The sequence below is a fragment of the Fukomys damarensis genome, unplaced genomic scaffold, assembly GCF_012274545.1.
Source record: "Fukomys damarensis isolate Sample0158 unplaced genomic scaffold, DMR_v1.0_HiC HiC_scaffold_26, whole genome shotgun sequence".
NCBI classification, from domain to species: domain Eukaryota; kingdom Metazoa; phylum Chordata; class Mammalia; order Rodentia; family Bathyergidae; genus Fukomys; species Fukomys damarensis.
The window spans coordinates 23,578,257-23,605,149 of record NW_022900938.1 but is presented as its reverse complement, the minus strand read 5'-3'; the positions used below and the strand labels follow the sequence as shown (position 1 = coordinate 23,605,149).

Here is a 26,893-nt window from a genome sequence, read left to right as displayed (position 1 = left end):
GCCGCGGCTCCCGCAGTTAGACCCCACGCGCACGCGCGCTCCTAGCGGAGGCTGGAGCGCCTCGGGTCTTGGGCGGGGCCGCTACCGAACCGCTCCCGGGGGCACGTGATTAGCACCAATATGGCGGCGCCCAGAAGCGTCCACCTGCTCGTCCGCAGAGGTAAGGTCGGGAGCTCGGACCCACGAGGGCTCGCGCAGTCGCCCACTCGCTGCGTCCCGGGTTAAAGGGATACATACCCGCGCTCAGAGTTCTCGGCTCACAGGAATGGTTTTCAGTCCAGTGGACCTACGCAGGCGCTCACGAGGACACATTCAGGAACACACACATTTATTCACTCCTCCGGCCCCTGAATCAAGTCACTGCGTCGTTACTTCTTGAGATTTATGAGCCTTGGACTCAATTTTTTTTTCTCCCACTTAAGTTGTGTAATTAGTTGTTACAAACACTTCTCTGGCTACCGGACAGTGAAACCTGTGATAACTCTGAAATGAACCTGAATACTCAGTTGCTTTCTCTACAGCTATTCTGTTGACATTCTTTTGAGAAACTTGCAAATGAATGATTTAAGGGATTATTCTTTTCTGATGACTTAAGAGAACACGTGATGTCTGAGTAGTTTAAAATAGATGCTACCCTGAGTGTTGAGATTTTAGTTAAATGTACAAATACTTTTGCAGCTGAATTAGGGGAATCTGTTGGATTTAAGTTACCTTCTGAATCTTTGTTGAAAAGAACTTGGGAATTGTTTCGTGGATGAGGAAAGAAAAGTAAATATATATGGAAGGGCTACTTATGTGTCAGGCACATGAGACATAGGAACAGTCTTTTGATGTACGTATTTTAATAGTGACAGCTACCATTTATTAAGCTTGTTTCTAGTATGTTGATATTGTGTTAAGCGCCTTGAATACACTAGCTGCCTTTTAAAAAATCCAACGAGTTAAGAATTATTCCCTTTGGAGACAGGAAAAGTGAAGCTAAAAAAGTCAACAAATATGACCAAAGTCCAGTAGATGAAAAGAGGCAGAATGTACATTTGAACATGAACTTCTTTGGGGGACAAGGGGGTACCTGGGATTGAACCTAATGCCTTCACACTGTTGTCTCTCTAGACCTTTATTAAGTGTATATTTGTTTTTATTTTGAGACAGAGTCTCACTAAATTGCCCACGTTGGGCTCAAACTTGCCATCCTCCTGCCTCAGCCTCCTAAAGTGCTGTGAATATGAATACTAGGTTCTTTTTTGTTGTTGTTTAATGCTCATTGCAGTGTACAGCATTTCAGTCTTCCCATAGAAATCTGTGAGGACCTGAGTTCAATCCCAGGTACCAAAAAACAAAAACAGAACAGAAATATTTAATCCATAGAAATCTGTGCAAAGTTCAAGTGAGATAGGGCAAGTATGAATGTGTGCACGAAGACAAAGTTAGTTTTAGAAAGGAACAAGGTTGTTAGATGGATCTCGGTATTTTAGTGTTAGTGGATGAGTAGGGAGGATTTAGTGATAAATGTATAAGGAGAAGGTGATGTAGGAAGCATTTTGAATTAGTCCCTTGGAAGAATGAAGGTCAGTATGAGTTTGTAGCCTGGTGAAAAGAGAGCCAAATTACATCTCTTAAGATCTAGGCTGCAGTCCAAACTGTATTTACTAATTAAGTTATTTTTTCTCTTTCCTTTTTTGACAAGAAACAAAATTATTAGATTTTGTTGTGCACTCCAAGTAATAATGCAGAGGATCCGAGGAGAGGTAAGGTAGAGAACCCCTCATCCCAAAACCATATATATGAGGGTGTATACACACACACACACACACACACACACACACACAATATAAAATATATTAGCAGTCCTCAACCTTTTTGGCACCAGGGACTGGTTTTGTGGAATTTGGTTTTGGGATAATTCAAGCTCATTACATTTATTATGTGCTTTATTTCTTTTTTTATTACATTGTAGTAAGTAATGAAATAATTATACAACTCACCATACTGCAGTATCAATGGGAGCCTGAGATGTTTTTCTTGCACCTAGAGGGTCTCATCTGGAAGCAAGGAGAGATAGTGGCACCTGATATGTGCTGCTTATGTCCAGTCTACTCTGTAATCTTGTTTTGGTTGTTGTCACTGCAGAAAATGCTTTACAAAGGTAGAATGTTGGAAACAGAAGCAGGCTTTTCAGTGCTTTGTGACAGTCTCAGGATATTCTGTCTTGACTTTAATCCATAATGTATGGAGAGTTGAAGTTGTCTCAAACATACTTTTAAGGTCATTATTATTTGCAATCTCAAGCAGTTGATTCTCAAGCATGGACAAAGTTGATTCCACTGGCTTATTCACAGATGGGTTGTGTATACATTTCTTTCCAGTTCAAGAATCTTTTGTGGTTCAAACTCCTTTGAAGGCTGAGATAGGTGAACATGTGCTTGCTGGGACAAGGCCCTGGCTTGTTCTCTTTCAAAAACTTTGCTAATGTTTGAAACATGTTAAAAAAAAAAACTCAACATTCATTTGTTGCCCTTATAATTGAGTTTGGCTTTGAATGTATGAACTTTATGTGCTGATTCGAACACATTCGTCATTTCCCTTGAAGTAACAAATTGAGTTCACTGAGCAGGTTAAATATGTCATATGAGTAAGTTTTGCAGCTCATTCAGTGTCACTGGAATGTGCTGCCGGTCATGATATTTTCTTTAAAAAAAACAAAATCTCTGGAGTGTCTTATCTCAAAAAAACCTGGCTAACAGTTTACCTTTAGAAAACCTCTCACTTCCATGTATGAAAGAAGACATGTACTCTGTATGTGTCTCCTTACAGACCTTTGTAAACAACTTTAATGTAATTGATAGTTTTAATCACATCCTGCAAAATGTTTTTAAGTTCAGGTAATGTTTGGGGTGTACCAAAACTGTGACTGAGACAAGTATGAAGTTTGGGAAAGAGGTACAGATGGAAGTGGTAAGTAAAGTAATGGGTACACTACACACAGACTAAAGTATCTGACAGATTCTGATTTAAAGTCTGCTACCAGATGCAGCTGTACAATTGAACTATAACTCACTTGCCACTAAAAAGCCTGACACAAGATACAGCTTAATTGTCACTTGCCACTCACTGACAGGGTTTTGATATGAGTCTGTGAGCAGCTGATTTATTATGGTTTCTGTGCAGCCAAACCTCTCTGCTAATACTAATCTGTATTTGCAGCTTCTCCCCAGGGCGAGCATCACTGCGTCAGCTCCACTTCAGATCATCAGACATTAGATTCTCATAAGGAACATGCGCCCTAGATCCCTCACATGTGTAGTGCACATGCTCGTTAGAGAATCTGATGCTGGAGTTGATCTGATGGAGAAGCTCAAGTGAAATGCAAGTGATGGGGTGCAGCTGTAAATACAGATGAAACTTCTCTTGCTTGCCTGTTTCTCACTTTCTTTGTGGCCTGGTTCTTAACAGAGCATGGATCATGCCAGTTTATGGCCTGAGGATAGGAGACTCCTATTATATGTAATATCATTGTATATTACAGAATAACATATTCATATTTGTATTCCTTCCTTTCCTGTCATTCTTGATTTTGACAAATGGAAATTTAGACGATCTGGAGCAGCCAGGCCAGGTTATTGATACCTATAACCTATCCCATCATATCCCGCAGTGCTGCAACAGCCACGAGAGGGATCTTCTGATTAAAGAAGGGAGAGATCTTAGTGTCAAGGAAAAGTTTCTTTTCTGGACTATTCATAGCTGGTTTTAAATTTCAGACAAGTTTCCCTGCTAGGATTTCAGTACCCAGAAATGAGGGGTAAATTCCTAAAGATTCTTCTCTCCATTCTTTCTTATCCATCTACAGTGATACAAATAAATCCACCATGAGTCTTTTTCCATCCAGATCAGTCTCTTAGAACTAAGAGCCTTTTAGGCTAACCAAAATATTCCCAGTATTAGCAGTGGCAGGAAATCCCAGGCTCAGAGTGCAAAATTCCTACCCTAGGATCCTAGAAGCTCAGTCCTCACTTAAAATTTTTATAGAATGTTCTATCTCCTGAGGCCACTATGCAAGCTCCTTTGCTCAGTAAGTGTGGAAAGGAATGTGGAAGCCAAATAACACATATTTTCTTCTTTATACTTTTGTCCTTCATGTGAGCTAGTCTCTCCAAGATTGTCTCCTCACTCTCTGATATTTTGAGACTTTCATTAGGTTCTACTACTAGGTTTCTCCTAATATCTCCCTTGCTGGAATGCAAGCTCTCTATAGTCAAGAATCTTCATCTTTGCCTCCCCAAAGTCTGCAGTACATTGTGCATAATAGTAAAGAAAGATCTTCAAAATACAACCTCAGTCACAGGTGCTGGCGTGGCTTGTAGTCCCAGCAGTTAGGAAACTGAGAGGGGGATTGGTGGAATTTTGAGGCCAGGCTGGACTACAGAGTGAGATCAAAAGAAAAGAAAGAAAGAAAAAAATGCAATACCTCCTAGGAAAATATTTGTACATAAAAATTAAAAATTACATGGTAGGCCCAAAGGGAAATTTATCCCTGTCAGTTTTCTTTACATGACAGGCTAAGATAGTGACTTTATTCTTGTTCCTTACCTTTCCCCAATTTTCCTTCAGGAATAATTTAAGGCAGTTTGAGTTCTTTATACCCTGTTTTTTTTTCTTGCAATTGTAACGACTTCAGGTAATTTGAACTATGAGTCAGATTTATTGTAGCTCATTAGAAAAAGGATGTCAGAGTGAAGAGTGAATGGGAATGGGGAGAAATCTTAAGAAGTGCTTTGAAGTTTAAGCAGCATAAGCCAGGAGAGAGATGTGATGAAGGAAACTGTTGGTATTAACTCTTGTACCTAAGCACTGTGCTCCTGTCCTTCCATAGTCTATGTGGGAGGGGCCTAAGCCAGTGAGGAAGAGGAAGAAGACTTTCTTTTGTTTTTTTCTTTTGTACCTGGGATTGAACTCAAGACCTTGCACTTAAAAAGACTTTCTAAGACTGGTAGAAAGGCCCAAATGGTAGGTGTGTGAAATACTTTGGCCTTTCCAGAGGGAAGGGTTATGGTGATATGTATCATGGTATAAAGTATGTAATTATTTATCCAACAATTACCTTTCTATGAAATTATCCCAAGAGCAATAGGATGAATGTGTAAAGACTTATGAAGAAAACCATAACTTTCTATAATTGGGAAATATTGTACAGAATCTGAAATAGCTATTGGTAAGAGAATGGCTACATGAATTCTGGTTCCTGCATGCGGTGGAATGTAAGCTATTGTAAAAGGTGATGGAAGCCAGGTGTGGTGGCACACACCTGTAATCCTAGCACTCTGAGAGGATGAGGTAGGAGGAGCACAAGTTTGAGTCTCACCTGGGCCACTTAGACCCTGTCTCAGAATAAATAAAAAAGTGCTAGAGGGAGGTATATCTTAGTGGGAAGCCCTGGGTTCAAACCCCACTACAAAAAAAAAGTGATATTAATGTACTGTACATTTATAGTTGTTGACAGATTGAGCAAAAGAAAAAAAAACAGCATATCCCACTTATGAAAACTTACATGCTTCTTTATATATCTAATATAGATATCTGCAGAGGCTGGGATGTAGCTCAGAGGTAGAACACTTGCCTAGCATGCATGAGGTCCTGGATTAGATCCCAACAGTGAAGAGAAAACAGAGATATCTGAAATGGTGTTCACCCAAGTATTCATAGATACTATTTCTAGATGGTAGGATTGGCTTTTTGACTTTTAAACTTTTATTTATTTATTTAGTCAGTTTTTGTAATACTGGTCATTGAACCCAGGGTTTTCCCACTGAGCAACATCCTTTGCTTTCCTTTTTGAAAGTTTTTTTTTTATATTGGGGTGCTTGTGAGGCAGGTGGCAACACCACTGAGCTAAATCCCAGCACTTTATACTTGGCTTGACACAGCTTTCTACAACACAAACAGCTCCTAACTCCTATTGAAATTATGAGCCATCAGGGCATTGTGTAGGGCATGTAGACCCTCAGTGATGTCATTCAAAAACTAAACATGTTGTTGACCTCTATTTGGAAGTCATGGAATAATGGCCACAAACTATGATATCTGGAAAGAGAAGTTATAGAAAATGTAATATAACTCCATTTTGTAAAATCAGGTACCCATATCTCTTGTGTGTACACACGTCTAAGTGTATAACATGTATGTTGTATACATAGAGAAGGAGCAGATGGCATACACTATTAACAGGTTTTATGAAATAAAATATTTACAATTTTTATAAAATGCCTACTTTTTCAAGCATTAAAAATCTGTGAAAATGTAGAGTAGATGTTACGTATCTTAGAGAACTTAGCAAAGACAGAAGTATTATATGTATGCAGTTTCATTGGAATGTCATCTTGTTTTTACAGTTAAAACAACTTGTTCTTGTGAAGATTGAATTTTCCCTTTTTAGCCTTTGAAAACTGACAACTTCAAACACACAAAATAAGCAAGAACAGTGCAGTGACCTCCCACACATCCATCGTCCAGTCACAATAATCATCATGTTTGCTTCATCTATACCCCCAGCCACTTTGCCTTCCTGAAGCTGCATAGTTCTGAAATAGATCCCAGATAGCATATGATTTCATCTATAGATTTTTCATTATGTTTCTCTAAAAAGTAAGGAATATTTTCTTTTATATATTGTACTTATTTGTAGAATTTCCACTTGGATTTTTTTATGGTTTCTATTTCTTTATTGGGATTTCCCCCACCTGTTCACTCATTATGTCCATTTTTCCCTTTAAGTACTTGGACATATATTTTATTTTTTTATTGTCCACTGGTTTATTTTTCCAAATGGACATATATTTTATAACAGCTATTTTAAAGTCTTTGTCTATTAATTTTATAATTTGGGTTATCTCAGGGTCTACTTCTGTTTTATGGTCTGCTTTTACCCCTTGATTACAGGTTATATTTTTCTGCTTCTCATGTCACGATTGTATTTAATTATATATGTGACATAATGGATAATATCTTGTGGAGATTGTGGGTTTTTTCCTTTAAAGTATGTTGAGTGCTGTTCTGGCAGGTAGTTAACTAAATTACTCTCAAATGAGTTTAATTTTGCTAGGATTAGCTTTATGCTTTGTTATGGAAGATCTATTTGTATTTTTCCTTTAATGGGAGGGGGATTACTCTAGCACAGAAGTCAGCAAACTTTTCTAGAAAAGAACATGATAAATAACTTAGGCATTTGCAAGCCTCTGTTGCAGCTACTCAGATCTACCTGCGGAGTACAAAATCATCAAAGACCATACTTAAATGAGCATAGCTATTCTACAAAACTAGCCAGCTTTGGCCCATAGGCCTTAATATGTCCATCCTTCCTGTTAGTGCACGATTCTTATTCCTAAGACTTGCTGCTTCTGAGGTTTCAGCTGAGTGCCCAAGGATGTGTACTCTGATAGAGCTGGTGGTGGGACTCCCACTCTTCCCTGCCTATGCTGCAGCCTCTGCAGCAGCAGCTGTCTGGTACACCCTGTGGAGTGTCACAGCTCTCAGATGCCCCTTTCCCGGGTCCCTACCCCACCAATTCCAGCTGCTTCTACAGCCAGATCTTCTGCTCTCTGACTTTTCACCTAAGCAGTGGCATGGCACTGTGCTCTGCTTGGGCACCACCTCCTGATGCAACAGTTAGGAAGGTTTTCCAAGACAGAAATCTGGGACCAACCTGGGCTCACCTTGTGTGTTATCTTCTTAAAGTTCGCAGTCCTGCATTGCCTAGAATCCAGTGCCAAAAAATAGCTGCTCTACATGTTTTATCTGTATAAGGCAGAAGGGAATTCCTGTACCAGTTATTCTAATATAGACAGAGAAGGGTTTGTTGTTGTTGTTTTAACTGATAGTTTTACTTTCCCTCTTCTTTTCTTCTTTCTTTTAAAATGTATTTGTTGGGCTGGGGATTTGGCTCAGTGGCTCCGTGTCTGCCTTGCAAGCGCAAGGTCCTGAATTCAATCTCTTGTACAAAAAAAAAAAATTTTGGTGTTTTTGAGATAGGGTCTCACTGTGTATTTGAGAGTGACCTGGAACTCACTATGTAGCCCAGGCTAGTCTCAAACTCAGTGATCCTCCTGCCTCAGCCTCCCGAGTGCTGGGATTATAGGCATGCATCACCACGCCTGGCCAAAAATGTATTTGTTAAAACACTGGTTAGTGTGCTCTGTGGAGCTTTCCACTTCCTGGATTTTTCTGATTGTACTGTATTCCTCTAGGGTGGTTTAATATGTTCCTCTGTAACGTGGCAGTTAGATCCAAGGCTTGATTTGATTTAGTGAGACTTTGTTTTATTGTGTGACAAGAGTACTTTGTGGGTGGTTATTGTTTTTTGTAACATTAGTGGCCATCAATGATCATTATATGGCTCCATTAACTCATTAGAAATTTTCAAAATGTTAATACTTTAATTCCATCATTCCTTCTTCATTTACCAGAAAATGTCTACAAAGAAAAACCCTCTCATCAAGTATCTAATTGTGCTGATAGACCCTGTCCTGTCAAGGAAATTTAAGTGCTTGTATGGTCTCTACTTAGTCAAATTACAGAATAACAAATTTATCCTGCAAAGGTGACCAGTGAACTTTTGTTTAGAACCATCATATGGATTTACTTCCTTAATTTTCTGAAAGCACATGAAAGGATCATGGAGTGTTCCCATGGAGTTTTCCCATCAAATTCTGAGGCAGGATTGCAAGATTCAGGAATAGAAGAACAAAAGCTATTGACAAAGTAGCATTTTAAAAAATGGAATTTAAGAAATTCTTACTATAATTTAATAAGAATGGAAAATTATAGGCTCGGAGAGGATTGAACATCTTCCAATGCTTGGTGCAAGTTGGGTCTTGGGGTATGAGGAAGTCAAACAACAGAATGCTTATTTCTACATATAGTGAAGTGTCAGATTTGTACTTAGAATAAATACCCTTCTCAGTACCTACAAGAGTGATTTCTACAAGATGAAAAAGCAACTGGGCAAAGATATGGGTTTGAGTCTTTATAACTAATTATTACATGAATTTAAAAAGTAACTTAAGTTTCCACTCAAGTTTACCTAAGATTGTTCTAAAAATAAAACCCATTTTTAAAAAAGTAATAAGAACCTATGGTACTCGGGAGGCTGAAGCAGAAGGATCACAAATTCAAGGCCAGCCTGGGCTATATAGTGAGACCCCTTAATTCCAAAACACGAAAACAAAGACCAAACCTGGGGAAGCACCTCACATAGGAAATTTCTTTTAGCCAGGCGTGGTGGCACATACCTATAATCCCAGCACTGGGAGGCTGAGGCAGGAGGATAGCTGTGAGTTTGAGACCAGCCTGGGCTACATAGTGAATTCCAGGTCAGTCTCAACTACATAGTGAGACCTTGTCCCAAAAAACCAAAAAAAAAAAAAAAGAAAAGAAAGAAAGAAATTTTTTACCAGATGGACCACTTTTGATGTGGTTTCAGTATTCCCACAAGGCCTGTCACATTCTTGGGAGGTGACAAAGAGCCTCTGTTGGTAGGATAAGGATGAAAGAGAATCTTGTCCCTCTGAGGTTGTTTCCTGAATGCAGTGGTGGTGGTGGGGGGTAAGCACCCCAAATATATACAAATTTATGTGTTTTCCTGAGGGAAGATATGCCTGGTTTTCATTAATTTCACATAATAAGATGTATTTTGGGGGGGCAAAATGATGTTGCCTTTAGAGTATTAAAATTCTATTTGTTTGTCTTATTTTTGCAATACTGGGGATTGAACCCAGGGTCTTTGTTTGCCCTGAGTTACATTCCCAGCCTTTTTTAATTTTTGTACTTTTTACTTTGGGATATTGTCTCACTAAGTTACTTAGTCACCCAGGCTGGCCTAAAACTTGTGATCCTTCTGCTGCAGGCTCCCAGAGTGCTGAGATTACAGGAGTGCACCACCACACCAGCTTTCGACATTTTCCATATACCTCCCATTGAGTGATGGATTCTGTGTCCCCTCTCCTAAAATCTAGACAATCATTGACAAACAGCTTCCACCAAAGAAGTATGGGGCAAATGATGTGTGACATAGGAGGCTATTAGAAAAGAGAGTGCAGCTTCTTGGTCGCTAGAACCCTAATGCTCAGAACATAAGCTGTTTTGTGAAACAAACAAGCTACCCTGTGGGACCATGCTATGAAAAAGCCATGCTATGGGGAGAAGGTGCCTCAGGAAAGAGTCCTAGCTTTGCATCATCCCATCCCAGGCACTGACAGGTGAGTAAATGAGCCTTCAGATGGGTACACCACCCAGCTGTTGAATATGTCCCCAGCCCTCAAGTCTTCTTGACTGAGGGCCTTGGCCATCATGCAGCCTCAGACATTCATTTCTGAATTCCTGGGCCATATAAGTATATATGAGTATAATTAAATTATTTTTTAAACTCTGTTCAGTTTGGAGTAATCTATTATACAGTAGTGATGATTGGAACAGTTATATCTAACAGCCAACAACAACTTTTTCAGTGGAAAACCTAAAGAGAACCACTTGTAGGGAGTATCTGTAGTGCAAAATTTGGAGTCACCACATAGGACAAAGTATAGTTTCTTATCAGGTATTTATTCATGGTTTAGATGAAGTATAGCAATCAGGAATCGTGTGTGTGTGTTTTGCCATAGATTGCACCTGGGGCCTCCACATGCAAGGAAACCACTCTACCACTGAGTATACCCATACTTTTTTATTTTGAGAGAGGATCTTACAGGATGGCCCTGAACTTTCAGTCTTCCTCCTCCTCAGTCTCCTGAGTAGTTGGGATTATAGGTGTGTGCTACTACACTCAGTCAGAAGCAGTGTTTATCATAAGTACTACGGCTCTTTGTCATGGCTGACTTTTGCCTTTACCAGGCTTCTAAGAAACCCAACCAGAAAATTCACTCAGGGTTATATTGATCCATAAAGAATTATCTGTTGAGAAAAGCAGGGTAGCAATATTAATTTAATCAGAATAGAATTAGGGCAAATTCTAAGAGGAAGTAGTTTGAGGACTTTTTCTGCATCTCTGCTTATTACCCCCTTAATGATCTCATTAGTTCCATGGCTCTAAACAGTGTCCATTAAACTGTAGACGCCTATATTTTTGCTCCCAGCCAAGATCTTCCTCCTAAATTTCAGACTCTCACATCTAACCACTTACTGAACAGTCATCTCTCAAAATTAACATGTCTACAACTTCTGAATTGGACTTCTGATCTCCTACCCCTGAAATCTGCCCTGCTCTACTACCCACCTTAGTAGATGGTAATTAAATTTTAAAAAAAAAGCTCTGTTGAGATGGAATCCACACATCATACAATTCATCCATTTAAGGTGTAAAATCCTGGCTGGATATCCTCCTACCTTAACCTCCCAATTGCTGGGTTTGTAGGTGTGTACTACCACATCCAGCTCAAGCTCTTATAAATAATGCTGCTATGAACATTTACATGTAATTGAGTGGGTGTGTTTTGTCTTTTAAATAGAGGCTCTGGCCATAGTTAAAAGCAGGGGAAGGAAAAAAATTGGTAAGGAAGCAGGTCCACTGGAACCCTATGGATCAGAGACTTCCTGGAGAGAGGGACTAAAAGAGATGGAAGGATTACAGAAGGAGGAGGAATTGAGGGAAAGGTCCCCCTGGAACTGGGGAGGGGCTTCTACCTCTGAGTCAGGAGTAAAGGAAGAATGGGAATTTCTTCTAAGGGTGCAAAAAGACCATATTTTGAAAGGGTGCAAATACTTTTAAGTTATGTTTCCTGATTATAAAAGTAATATGAGGGACTCAGAGTGTGGCTCAGTGGCAGAGCACTTGCCTAGCAGGCACAAGGTCCTGGATTTGATCCCCATACCACCAAAAAATAAAAAGAAATAAATAAAAAAGAAGTATGAGGAAGGCTGTAAACAGTGGCTAAGAATGTTAGTTCTCAAGTAGGCATGCTTAGTCCGAATCCTAATACTCCTTATGGAAGCGTGGACTCACTAGCATCACTTCTGTCTTATGCTGTTGGTCACACACTGTAGTGTCACAGAGGACTGGATCATGGTGTCAACACCAGGAGCCTGGCGGGGTACTGTCTTGGAGGCGGCTGCTGCAGCATCACTTAGCACAGTGCATGACACTTATGCTCATCGTTGTGATTCACAGTGACAGTAGTAAAATGTTATAGAGATGTACAAAGTTGGCATATGACACCATCCCACCATTTAGATAGAAAGACTAGGTATTAAGTGATTTTCCCACTGAGGAAGGTTGCTAATAATATGACCATTTCAAAAAAAAATTTACCATACCCACAAGAGAAAGTTTATTAATTACTGAAAAAAATACCTTAGGAAAATTAACTTTTTTTTAGTACTGGGGATTGAATCCAGAGACTTGTACGAGCTGGAGAAGCATGGCAACTAAGCTACATTTTCAGCTTAACAATTAACTTTTGATGCCTTTCACCTCTCACATGTAGAGTTTGTATTATAGCACCCTGTTCTTTCTTCCATTCAGCCTGTGATAACTCTGCATTTGGGGCCTCACATGCTATTTCTGTCATCAGTAAGTTGATGGTTTTCTTAGAAGATCAAGTAAGAAACAAGTCAGCGTTGAAAGGAACACCCTGTCATATTTGCCCAGACTAGCTGGTGCTGTGGAGGACCGGCCACCCTTTCACTCTCTGCCCTACTTTATGCTCTGTAGAGCAGCTGCTGGGGCCTGGCAGGGAGCAGGGGAGCTGCCTTCAGAAGACTGAGGGAAGGACACAGCAGAAGTCTGTGTGGGGCCTGCGAGTGGGAGACAGGACAGGCAGCGTTAGGAGGGTTTCATGTGAGGGAAGCGTGGGAGGATTATCTATTAACTAGCTAAAAAGAGAGCCCTTGAATGTCTCCATCACAAGTCATTTTTCAGCAGATTTTTCTAACTCGGGACAACAGCATGCAAGGCAACTGTGTACCTAAAGAAAAATCAGCAGTGGAGGAGTCTTACAAAGTCAGTTTGAGTGGTTAGTACTTAGTGGTAGCTTCTTTTGTAAGAGCCAGATTAATTTCCTAATGCTGTTTTTCTACTTTAATGTTATTGCTTTAATCATTAGAATACCACCAATTCCTTCAGGCAATAGGAAGCTATTGAAGATTTAATGAGATACATATTGCTCATGCCTAAATGTTGATGACTTCCTGCATGCATATTAATCATCCCTGACCTTGATCTTAAATTCCTTCCCAGTACAAATTCTCTTCAAGCATACCTACTACATCCCTCGTGTTCACCAAATACCTGGTTTGTTTCCAAAAGTACATAAAAGAACATTAAATCTGATGTTCAGTGTGTGTCAAATTTTCAGAACCTTTGTCTGATTTGTCTTCCAATTTTTACCGTGACCATAAATCTGGAAAATTTAGGGGGAGGAAAGTCAGTTAACCCTTAACAAGGGATTTAGCCTTGTTTGTAAGATTGTTTGTTCTGTGCAGCAGACCTTGAACAGATCTAATTGGTTGTCTAGGTCAGGATGTCCAACTGGCATCTTTGAGCCCATCCAGGCCACAGAGCATTTCCGTGTGCCCGAGCATGTACTCCGGCTGTCGAGCAGCTGGACTTGCCTCTGCTGCTGCTTTCCTCACCCTGTCCTTTAGTTCAGGACCACCCCCTCCTGCCACAGAAGCCTGGGAAGCTGGGGCTGGCCACCTGGCCTCCTCATGTCCAGCATCTATGCATCTGCCCCAGTTATCCCCCAGCCACCTTGGCAGATTTCCCACTCAACTCTTTCAGGGCAGGAGTTGAGAACGTGAGAGGAGAGGTGACCGGTCTCAAGAGTCTGAGAGAAGATGAATGCAAGAGGGGCAGGCAGAAAGGATCACACCAGTTGAAGAAAAACAAATAAGTATATAAGAGTTGAGGATGAGAAGATTTGTATATGAAGAGGCAGGATGTGAGGGGAAGATGTTGGTAAAGAGGTGAAGGAGCTTATGTGTGGGAAGCCAGTCGCTGGGATGAGTGAGGAACAAAAGAGGGAAATTTGCGTGTGAAAGAGGCCACACGTGAGAGGAGAACTGTGGAGAGAATAGAGCAACCTGGCAGAACTTGACCGCCTGCCCCAGTGGGAGACAGAATGACAGAGCTGTTTTTCCTGATACAAACCAGGACTGAACCCAGGCCCTTTACATCGACAACAAAATTACTATTAAGAGGTCCCAGCTTGGCGAGGTGACACACGCCTGTTTATCCCAGCTACTAAGGAGGCTGAGGTAAGAGGATCATAGGTTCAAAGTCAGCCTGGGAAATTTAGTGAGACCCTGTCTCAAAATAAAACTTAAGAAATGGCCTAGGAATGTAGCTCATGAAAGAGTACTACTGGGTTCAATATATATACCGGGTGGACTGGGGCCTTAGCTCAGTGGTTTTGCTGCCTGCCTTGCAAGCACAAGTTTCTGAGTTCAATCCCTGGTACTGAAAAGCAAACAAATAATATATATACTGGGTATTATATATACCTAATATGTAAAATAAATGATATATAATAAAGCATATGTAATAAATAATATTAAATATATAATCACATACTATGTTTATAGTATATAATACATATAAATTTTTGGCGGGGGGTACTGGGGTTGAACTCAGGTCTTTGAGCTTGCAAGGCAGGTGGCGGCACCACTGACCTAAATCCCCAGCCCCACTTTTTTTTATACATATAACTTTTAATATATATTTGCATTACTGTGGATTGAACCCAGAGGCCTTTTACCAATTAGTGCATCCTCAGTCCTTTTTATTATTTTTATTTTGAGACACAATCTTGCTAGCTACCCACGCTGGCCTCGAACTTGCAATCCTCCTGCCTAAGCCTCTGAAGTAGCTGGGATTACAAGTGTGTATCAGTGTACTCAGGTTTCCTGAAAGGTTTAAGAGTACTCTATTATTGTATTATGTTTGCAGTATCTTCCTTGGGTGTGTAATAAACAGTTTTCTAGAAATTTTCTTCTCTGTAGTGTTTCTTATGATTTTTTTTTCATTTTTCTTTTTTGGTTTTGGTATGTGTTTTTTGTAAGAGCAACTGCCTCACATATTTGGTTATCCATTTCTTTAAACACATGTTTACAGTCGTCTTAGGGAGTGGTTACATGTACATGTTACAGCTTGTTTTTGTTGTTGTTGTTGTTGTTTTAATCTCCTCCCCTTCCCCTCCCTCCTCCTCTGGTTTCCCATCACCGTTTTCATATTTGTTGATATTATTTGTCTTAGTTCATGTAATGGCATATAATGTTTTGGGGTTTTTTGTTTCTCTTTGTTTTGTTTTTGATACTGGGGATCGAACTCGGGGCCTTGTGCCTGTGAGGCAGGTGGCAGAACCACTGAGCTAAATCCCTGGCCCTTGGCATATAATGTTTACATTCACTGGAGTTATTAGGTGTATTTTTATTCTTCTGATTGTCTCCCTTCTTCTTGACCCCTCTCCTTGTTACTTTAGACCACTCCCTATTGGACAAGATCTGTCCCTTTGTCCCTTTCTATCCATCCTTTATCATTTTTTGTTTTTATTTTGCCTCACTCAAATGAAAGAGACCATACAATATTTAAGCTTGTGTGTGTGATTTTTTTCACTCGACATTATATTTTCCAAGTGGATCCATTTTCCTACAAAGGCCTCAAATTTGTCATTCTTTATAGCTGAAGTAGTATTCCATTATATATAGATACCACATTTTGTTTAACCAGACATTTGTTGATGGGTACATAGACTGTTTCCAGGATTTAGCTACTACATATGTGTTGTTGTAAACATTGGCATGCAGGTATCATTGTAGTATGATGACTTGAGCTCTTTGGGAAAGAAAACTAGCAGAGGGATGGCTGGGTCATATGGGATTTCTAACTTCATTTCTTTGAGGACTTCCCATATTGATTTCCATAACGGTTGTACTAGTTTGTATTCCCACCAACAGTACAATTCTTTTTTCTCCATAGCCACGCCAGTGTTTGTTACTGTTTGATTTTCTAATGATTGCCATTCCTTCTGGAGTAAGGTGGAATCTTAGCATTGTTTTAATTTGCATTAAATGGCCAAAGTTGTTGGCCATTTTTTTCGTATATTTGTTGACTATCTGTATTTCTTCCTCTGTGAAATGTCTGTTCATTTCTCTAGCCCATTTCTAGACTAGGTCTTTAATTTTAGGTGCTTTAATTTTTTTTTTTTTTAGTTCTTTGTATATTCTAAATATTAGTCCTCTGTCTGAGGAGTAGCTGAATATTTTCCCATTCTGTAGGTTGTCTCTTCACACAACTGATTGATTCTTTAGACAGAAGTTTTCTAGTCTGTTATAATCCCATTTGTTGATTCTTGCTATTTCTTGTGCAATTGAGATTCTCTTTAGAAAAATCTTTCCCTACACCTGTCTTCAAGTGTTTTACCTATTTTATCTTCTAGAAGGTTTAATGTTTCTGTTTTAATGTTTAGATCTTTGATCCATTTTAATTTTAATTTAGTATGTGGTGAGAGGTAAGGGTCCAGTTTCATTCTACAAACAGATAACCAGTTTCCCCAACATCAGTTGTTGAATAGTCTATCTTTCCTCCCATGTATCCTTTTGCCCCCTTTTTCATAGATTAAATAGTTGAATATGTCTGAGGAGGTTCCTGTATCATCAGTTCTGCTCATTAATCTATATGTCTGTTTTTGTTCCATACCATGCTGTTTTTATCGCTGTTGCTTCATATTATAGTTTGAAATCTGGTATTGCTATGCCACTTGCTTTGCTCTTATTGCCCAAAATTACTTCACTATTCTGGGTCTCTTCTAGTTCTATATGAATTTTAGGATTTTTTTCTCTAGATCTATCTGTAAAGTATGTTGTGGGTGTTTTGATTGAGGCTGTATTGAGCCTGTATAATAGTTTTGGAAGAATGGCCATTTTTTTTTTTTATTGAGTTTATTGGTACATTTAGGGATACAGTACAGTTACATTCATTGTTGGGATCATGTACCTTTACATGGCAAGTCTTGATTCTCATTTTTTCCCCTTACCTCTGCCCTCCCTTCACCCCCTCCTCCCCTCCCCATCTACAAACACTTTATTTTCATCTTTTCATTCTCTCACATTTTTTTCTTTTCCCTTTTTGTTCTTCCCCTACGTATCACACCTTCCCTACACCTTTAGCTCCTTTCCTCCCATTTCTAAATGTCAGTAATCTTATTAGAATCTTATGCATTGTTGCAGAATATTCACACCAGGGAAACTATTTGGTATTTACACATGTGGGACTTATTTATTTCACTTAGGAGTATATCTTCAATATGTATCCATTTTCCTATGAATGAATCTATTCTCTCGCTCTTTATGGCTGAGTAATATTCCATTTTATAGAAAAACCACATCTTCTTTATCCAGTTTCCAACGGATGGGCAAATAGGTTGTTTCCAAGATTTAGCTATTACAAACTGTGCCGCTATAAACATGGGTGCACATACTTCTCTGTGATATGATTCTTTTAGTTCTCTTGGAAAGATACCCAACAGAGGGATGGCTGGGTCAAATGGAACCTCCAGTCCAAGCTCTTTGAGGTATCTCCATATTGATTTCCATAGTGGTTGCACTAGTCTGCACTCCCACCAACAATGGAGGAGGGTTCCTTTCTCCCCACAACCCCGCCAACATTTGTTATTGTGTGATTTCTTGATAGCAGCCATTCTTTGTGGGGTGAGGTGGAATCTCAGTGTTGTTTTCATCTGCATCTCTCGAATGACCAGTGATGTGGAACATTTTTTCATATATTTTCTTGCTGCTTTCACTTCTTTGTATGAGAAATGTCTGTTCATTTCGGATGCCCATTTTTGGATCGGGTCTTTATATTTGGGGGGACTGATTGTTTTGAGTTCTTTATATATCCTTGATAATAGTCCTTTGTCTGAGGTACAGCTGGTAAAAATTTTTTCCCACATTGTAGATTGTCTCTTAGTTCTGCTAATGGTTTCTTTTGAAGTACAGAAGCTTTTTAGTAAGATGAGATCCCAGTTGTTGATTCTTTCTGCTAGTTCCCGTGCTACTGAGGATTTGTTCATAAAGTCTTTTCCTATACCAATGTCTTCCAGAGTTCTGCCTAACTTACTTTCCAGCAAGTTTAATGTTTCTGTTTTAATATTTAGATCTTTAATCCATTTGGATTTTAATTTAGTGCATGGCGAAAGATAAGGGTCTAATTTTAATCTGTGACAGGTTGATATCCAGTTTTTCCAACACCATTTATTAAAGAGGCTATCTTTCCTCCACTGAGGATGGTGAGCTCCTTTGTCGAAGATGAGGTAGCTGAGTACATCTGCATTTGTTTTTGTGTCTTCCAGTCTGTTCCATTGATCCTCAGGCCTATTTCTTTGCCAGTACCATGCTGTTTTTATCACAGTGGCTTTGTAGTATAGTTTCAAATTGGGAATTGTTACACCTGGTGCCATGTGACTGTTGCCTATAATGGCTTTTGCTATTCTAGGTCTCTTGTGGTTCCAAATGAATTTTTGGATTCTTTTTTCTAGTTCTGTGAAATATAGTGTTGGAATTTCAATTGGCATTGCATTGAATGTATATAGCAGTTTTGGTAGTATGGCCATTTTCACTATGTTGATTCTTCCTACCCAGGAGCAGGGGATATCTTTCCATTTTTTTATATCCTCTTCGATTTCTTTTTTTAGAGTGCTGTAGTTTTCAGTGTAGAGATCTTTTGTTTCTTTTGTTAGATTGATTCCTAGATACTTCATTTTTTTGGATGCTATTGTAAAAGGAATTTTTTCCCTTATTTCTCTTTCTGTCTGTCTGTTATTTGTGTATAGAAAGGCTATTGATTTTTGGGTATTCACCTTGTATCCAGATACTTTACTGAATCTGTCAATTAAGTCTAGAAGTTTTTTGGTGGAGTTTTTTGGATCTTCAATGTAGAGTATCATATCATCAGCAAATAATGATAGTTTAACTTCTTCCTTTCCTATCTTTATTGCTTTAATTTCTTTCTCTTGTCTAATTGCTGTGGCTAATGTTTCCAGAACTATATTGAAGAGAAGTGGTGATAGTGGGCATCCTTGTCTTGTTCCTGATTTTAACATGAAGGTTTTCAGTTTTTGGCCAGAATGGCCATTTTGACAATATTGGTTCTGCCAATCCAGGAGCAAGAGACATCCAGAAGCAAATACATCCATTTTCTGATGTCCTCTTTAGTCTCCTTCAGACTACTGTAGTTTTCTTTGTAGAGGTCTTTCACTTCCTTAGGTTAGTTCCTAGATATTTCATTTTTCTTGAAGCAACTGTGAATGATACTGTTTTCATAATTTCTTTCTTGTCCTTTTCATTATTGGTATACATAAATATGAATGATTTTTGTGTGTTGATCTTGTATCCTGCTACTTTGCTGAAATTCATTATTTAAAGAGTTTTTTGGTGGAGTTCTTTGGGTCATCTGTAAATAATGATAATTTGAGTTCTTTCTTTCCTATATTTCCCTTTTATTTCTTTCCCTTGCCTAATTGCTCTGGCTAATGTTTCAAGTACTATGTTGAGGTGATAATGGACATTGCTGTCTTGTTTCTGATTTTAGTTTTTTCCCACTTGATATGATGCTGGCTATTGGTTTTTCATAAATAGCCTTTATCATATTCAGGTGTGGTCCTTCTATACCTGTTTTTTTCAAGGTTTTTATCAGGCTCTGTGGAAAGCCTTTTCTGCATCTGCTGATATGATCATGTGGATTTTACCTTGCCCCTGTTCATTTGCTGTATTACATTTATGGACTTATTATGTTGAACCATCCTTGGATCTCTGGGATGAAACATACTTGATTATGGTGTATGATATTTTTGATAATGTGCCACATTCTACTTGCTAATATCTTGTTGAGGATTTTTGCGTCTATGTTCATTAAAGAGATTGGTCTCTTCTTTAGTTGGTCCTTTATCTGGTTTTCGTATCAGGGTGATACGGGGTCTTTTGGTATGTTATTTCCCAACTAGCCTTGATAGTTTTCACTGAAACATTATCTTGTTACTGTTGTAGTTGAATTGATTCTACAGGAATAATCCTGACTCAGTGGACAAGTGAGTGCCAGTGAACTTATCTGCTGAACCCACCATCACACCCAGGGAAAGGGGCAGCAAGAGTTCTAAGCCCTGTAACTCAGATGGGATCAGACTCTCCAAGAATGCTTGCAATCTGGCAGAAAGAGGTGCTGAATTTAAGATAACCTAAATTTTGCAGTGAAGAGACCATAGGAGTAATTGAGATGTGAACACTCAGACTCTCTGGCAAAGAAGCTACTGGAAATCACATATGCAGTGGTTCATTGGAATATCTAAGTGGTGTTCCCATGACCAGTAACATTGGACATGTTATTGGTTTAAGTTTTTATGTGTTTCTTGAGTTACCTAGTGATGTGGGATTATGTTCTTTTTTGGTTTCATGTGCATATTAGGTAGTTACTCTTGTATATTTGTGCTTTCCTTGGCTCTGATTTAATAGATATCCAGGTTCTCTACCTTGTAGAGAATAGACAAAGGGAGGGAAGAGTAACTGCAAGGACTATCATGTAGAAAAGTGATAAGATTGAATCTGTGGATGCTATTATAAATTGAAGCAATTCTTAGGTGATAGAGGTTTAGCTCAGTGGTACTGCACCTGTCTGGCAAGTACAAGTTCCTGAGTTTAATTCCTTGTACCGGAAAAAAAAAAGATAAAAATCCTACAGAAAATTTGTATAAATGGTCTTTATCTCAATCTGATAAAAGCCATCTATGACAAACCAACAGCCAACATCATACTAAATGGACAAGCTGAAAGCTTTTACTCTAATATCAGGAACAGGACAAGGATGTCCACTGTCACCACTCTTGTTCAATATAGTTCTGGAAACACTAGCCAGAGCAATTACACAAAGAAATAAGGATAGGAAAGGAAGAAGTTAAACTATCATTATTTATGAATGACATATTACTGTACCTAAAAGACCCCAAAAACTCCACCAAAAAGACTTTTAGATTTGATAAGCAAATTCAGTGGCATAGGTGGATGCAGAGTCAACACTCAAAAATCAATAGCCTTCATGTACACAGACTTACAGAGAGAGAAATTAGAAATACAGTCCCTTTCACAATAGCATCCAAAAAAAGAGAAATACCGAGGAATCAATTTAACAAAGGAAGTAAAAGACCTCTACATTGAAAACGATAGTACTCTGAAAAAGGAGATGAACAGGATATCAGAAAATAGAAAGAAAGATATCCCTTGGGCCAGGGATTTAGCTGTGTGGTTCTGCTGCCTGCTTTGCAAGCACAAGGTCCCAAGTTCGATCCCTGGTATTAAAAAAAACAAACAAACACAAAGAAAGAAGGATAGATAGATAGATATCCCTTGCTCTTGGATGGGAAGAACCATTATAGTGAAAATGGCCTTACTTCCAAAATTGTTATACAGATGCAGCACAATTCCAATAAAAATTCCAACAGCATACTGAACAGAATTAAAAAAAAAAACAATCCTAAGATTCATTTGGAACCAGAAGAGACTTAGAATAGCCAAGGCATTTCTGGACAAAAAAGGCAAAACGGGGTATCCCTGCCTCTAAATTATACCACAAAGTTACTGTGATAAAAATAGAATTGTACTGGTGAAAGAACAGACCTGAAGATCAGTGGAGCAGACTAGAGGATGTAGAAACAACTCCAGACATACTCACCCACCTTATCTTTGATAAAGGAGCCAAACACTTTTCACTGGAAGAAAGAGCCTCTTTAATGAAGGCTGCTGGAAAAACTGGCTTTCCATATGCTGAAGATTGAAACTAGACCCTTATCTTTCACCATGCAGTAGCCTAAAATTAAAATGGATCAAAGATCTAAATATGAAAACAGCAACACTAAATCTGCTGGAAGAGAGAATAGGCAGAACACTTGAGGACATAGGAGTAGGCAGAGATTTAATCAACAAAACCCAGCCCACATGGGAAATACTACAAAGAATCAACAACTGGGACCTCATTTTATTAAAACACTTTTGCACAGCAAAAGAAACCACCAACAGAGGGAAGAGACAACCCACAGCATGGGGAAAAATTTTTACTAGCTATTTAGATAAAGGACTATTATCTAGAATATATAAAGAATAAAAAAAATCAGACCCCCCCCCCACAAATTTAAAGACCAAATCCAAAATCTTGCTGGGCGTGGTGGCGCACACCTGTAATCCCAGCACTCGAGAGGCTGAGGCAGGAGTATCGCTGTGAGTTTGAGACCAGCCTGGGCTACATGGTGAGTTCCAGGACAGTCTCAACTACATAGTGAGACCCTGTCTCAAAAAAAACAAAACCAAAAGTGGGGATCTGAAATGAAAAGACATTTCTCAGATAAAGAATTAGAAAAAGCAAATAAATATAAGAAAAAATGTTCAACATCACTGGTAATTCATGAAATGCAAATTAAAACAACACTGAGGTTCTACTTCACTCCAGAAAGAACAGCTGCTATCAAGAAATCAACCAATAACAAATGCTGGAAGGGCTGTGGGGAAAAAGGAACCCTTCTCCACTGCAGGTGGGAGTGTAGACTTGTGCGACCACTGTGGAAATCAGTGTGGAGATTTCTTAAAAAACTAGAGGTGCCATTTGACTCAACTATTCCTCTTCTTGGTATCTTCCTGAAAGAATTAAAAACATCATACTATAGCAATATATGTATACTCATGTTTATAACAGAACAGTGTGTAATAGCTAAATCTCCAAAACAGCCCAAATGCCCATCAAGTGATGAGTGGATAAAGAAGATGTGTTTTTTTATATACAATGGAGTACTACTCTGCCATAAAAAGGATGAGCTTCAGACATTTATAGCTAACTGGATGGACCTTGAAACCATACTCCTAAGTGAAATAATTGGACACACATGTTTAAATACTGCTGTCCTTCAAAAGAGATGGAGAAATAAGATATTTCCATGAAAAAGACCAGCTCAGAAGATATATGAGTGTTAAGCCAGCTCTAGAGAAAATACTCAAAAATATTCTGGACAGAAACGTGGGATTGGACACACCTAAAAACACAGAGGTTCCAGTGGATAAACAAAAAACTTTAGGAAAAGTAAAACAAATGATGTATCAACAGATAAGGCAATGGACAGTAAATAACCAACACATCTCAGTGATATCTCTCAATGTTAACAGCCTCTACTCTCCAATCGAAAGACATAGAATGGCATACTGGGGCAAAAAACAGAATTCAGAGACCAGAAACTCATCTAATCTAAAAAGAGATTCATAGATTAAAAATTAAAAGATGGAAAACAACATTTCATGAACTAGGGCCTTAAAACCTAGCAATTCTAGTATCAGACATGGTAAACTTCAAGTTAAAATGGATTAGAAGAGACAAAGATCACAACATACTAGTTAAAGGAACAATCCAACAAGAACAGATAACATTGATAAACATATATGCACTGAATAGTAGAGCACCTATTTTCATAAGACAAAAACTGCTAAAATTAAAAGATCAAATAAACATTAACATAATTATGGAATTTTAACACCCCACTTTCAAAAAAGAGACAGATCAACTAAAAATAAATAAATAAATAAATTTCAGAGCTGAACCATGCCCTTGAACATAAGGAGTTGATAGATATATACAGAATATTCCACCCCTCAACAACAAAGTATCCATTCCTTTAAGCAGCACATGGTACTTTTTCCAAAATAGATCATATACTAGTCCACAAAGCATGATTAAGAAAATATAAAAGGATTGAAATTACTTGTATATACTATCTGACCACTGTACGATGAAAGTAGAATTCAACAACAGAATAAATTTTGGAAAAGGCAAAAACCAATGGAAAATTAACAAAGTACTCCTAAACAACTAGTGGGTCACAGAAGAAATAAAAGGAGAAATTTTTAATTTTCTGGAAGTTAATGACAATGACTGTACAACTCATTGAAACCTCTGAGACACTTTGAAAGCAGTTCTAAGTGGAAAATTCATTTCAATCAATGCTCACATTAGGAAAATAGTGAGTTCAAATAAATAACCTTATGAGAAATCTTAAGATACTTGAAAAACAACAACAAATCAGCCCCAAACCAAAACAAAGGAGAGAAATTATAAAGATGAGAGTGGAAATCAATGAAATTAAACAAAGAAAAATGTGAAAAAAATTAATCATTGAAGAGCGGGTTCTTTGAAAGAATAAATAAAATAGGCAAGTCCTCAGCAAAAAGAGAGAAAAGACTCACATCAGTGCAATTAGAAATGACAGAGGTGAAATCACAACAGACACTGTCAAAACCCAGAAGATAGTAACTACTTTGAAAAATTATATTCCAACAAATTTTGAAGAAATGGGACAGATTTCTAGACACAGAAACTACAAAAACTAACCCAAGAAGACGTAAATATACTTAACAACCCAATCACAAGCAATGAAATTGACTCAGTAATAAAGAATCTACCAACTAAAGAAAGCACAGGACCTGATGGATTCAGAGCTGAATTCTATAAATCCTGTTACATCACCAGAACTCCTCAAGCTGTTCCAAGACATTGAACGGGATGGAGTGCTCCCAAATTCATTTATGGTAATCTATTATCGTCTGCTTCAATATAAGGGTGGGTGATTTAGACCTAGTCTCAAAATAAAAAGGGCTAGGGATTTAGCTCAATGCTAGAGTGCTTGCTGGCACGTATGAAGCCCTGTTTCCATCCTCAGCACCACACACAAAAAGAGAAAGTGAGAGACAGAGAGAGAGAGAGAATGCAAGAGAGTGAGCGAACGCAATTAAAAGATCTGGGTGGGCTCATTAATATTAAGACTCAGGAGCTATCATAAAATTATAGAAGACTAAGAGGACAATTGCATTGTAGTATTCTGGATTGGATCATGGAATTGAAAAAAAGACTTTTCTGGGGAAAAAATGCTGAAATTCACATGAAAGGGTAAGGCCTGGCTGCAGCATTCTAGATGCTAAGCGGGAGGACTGGCAGGTGGAGGTGATGGTAGCAGGCATGGTGGACACACCTGTAATACCAGCACTCAACAGGCTGATGGCCAGGGATTTAGCTCAGTGGCACCACACCTGCCTTGCAAGCACAGGGTCCTGAGTTCCATCTCTGGTACGGGGGGTGGGGGGAAGTGGTGGGGAGGCCAAGGCAAGAAGATCATTGTGACTTTGAGGCTAGTCTGGGCTATATAATGAGTTCAAGGCCAGTCTAAAATGCATGGTGAAATCCTGTCTCAAAAAAGAAAAATGTGACTGTTAACCTTGTATGTCAACTTGATTGGTTAAAAAAAATGGCTAGCAAATTAGCAAAACATACTTTGGAATGTATCTGGTTGAGTTATGAAGGTGTAATGTTGGGTACTATGTCTGTTCCCTGACCTTGTCCTCTGTGATACTATTCCTTGGTTCTGCTTCCCTGCTGCCATGAACTAAGCATATTTGCTTTGCCACTTTGCATAGCCCTTCCACTGTGATGTTTCTGCCTCGATGCCAACTGATCTTGGACTGAATCCCCAAAATTCTGAGGCAGTTTAAGCCTCTTTTCCTTTCAGTAGTGGGTGACAGGTATTGTGTTCCAGTGACAGGAAAGCTGACTAGTAAACACCCAAGTATGCAGGAGTTCGTTTAATCTTCTTCTGTTCGTCTTACTGCCCTATCCTTATTTGTTCCTGACTTCTCTAGTCAGAGGCCTGCTTTATTCTCTCCTGAGAATTATTCTCTGTTCTTTCATCAAATGGTAGAGGGGCAGTCATCCCAGTTTGTAGAGTATGCAATCTAGCTGTGTCCTAAAGGGATAATCACATACTTTCCTTTATTCTAGCTCCATTTCATTCTTTTATTTAAAGATCTTGGTGTTGCCAGTTGATTCCTGGGAATTCTTGCCTCCACTGCATGAACAGGATCTGTTTTCTTGGTTCTGCTAAGTCATTACCTCATAACAGTTCCTGATTTTTTTAACCTGTTGTCTTCTGTTTTCCAATTCTTTCTGATCTTACAGGTTCATGTCATAATCTATAAAAGAGTTAGGGCTGGGCATGTGACTCAGGGATAGGGCTCTTGCCTCACATGTTTGAGGTCCTGGGTTCAATCTCCAGCACCACAATAAAATAAAAAAACAGTAAAAGTAGATGACTGTTTGAGTCACTATCTTTTTTGCCTTTGAAATGAATTTTGGTATATTTTGTCATATCACCCTAAAACATGTCACATTTGGTTTATTTTTAACCTAAGTATTATAATTTCTTTTGTGAGAGCAACCCTCATTTAATTTTCATTCCTTTTCTATTACCCAGTGACAAATACCCAACTTGTTGAATGTTCTCAGGCTATTACCCCTTCTGATACAATGAAAGCAAGAAGGCCCCAAACCTTTCTGCAGATCCTCTTCCTTTTCTGTTAAATCCTGGGCAAAACAACACTGTTAATCTTTGAAGACTATCTATTAATCAGATTTTTTTCATATTATTAGTAATTTTAGTTTACTTTACCTTCTTTTGCCCTATTATACTGGAGAATATCCCTAGCCAGAGATCTCTCATTTACCACACATGAAGCTTCAGTGATGAAGCAACAGTCTTTGCCCAAGAGTGAAAGGTGCAGATGTGCACAGGTTAGGGGCAGTGCACATGTTAGGGGCTATGCTGGGAGCCCACACAGTAGCACAATGATAAGGTCTTAAAGGATCAAAGAAGACTTCCTAGAGAAGGAATATTTAATAAAAGACCTGAGGATGAATGGTAGTGAAGCAAAAGAGTGTACAAGGTAGAGGAAAAATATGTACAAATGCCTTAAGTGGAGAGAGCCTGTTTTACTCAAAGCAGTTATACCACAAGAGTCTGGGGCAAGAGTAGGTTTTAAGTGGTGAGGCATAGGGGCAATC

At 38.7% G+C, this 26,893-nt stretch overlaps 1 protein-coding gene across 3 annotated transcripts in view; it reads left to right on the top strand.

Moving 5' to 3' along the window:
• Positions 1–82: 82 nt before the first annotated feature.
• Positions 83–26,893, top strand: part of Metap1d (methionyl aminopeptidase type 1D, mitochondrial) — an 87,648-nt gene continuing 60,837 nt past the window's right edge. For all 3 annotated transcript variants that reach the window (XM_010606995.2, XM_010606994.2, XM_010606993.2), the window contains exon 1: positions 83–160. In XM_010606995.2, the coding sequence (XP_010605297.1) occupies positions 121–160 (40 nt within the window). In that variant the 5' untranslated portion in view covers positions 83–120. The remainder of the gene's footprint in view (positions 161–26,893) is intronic.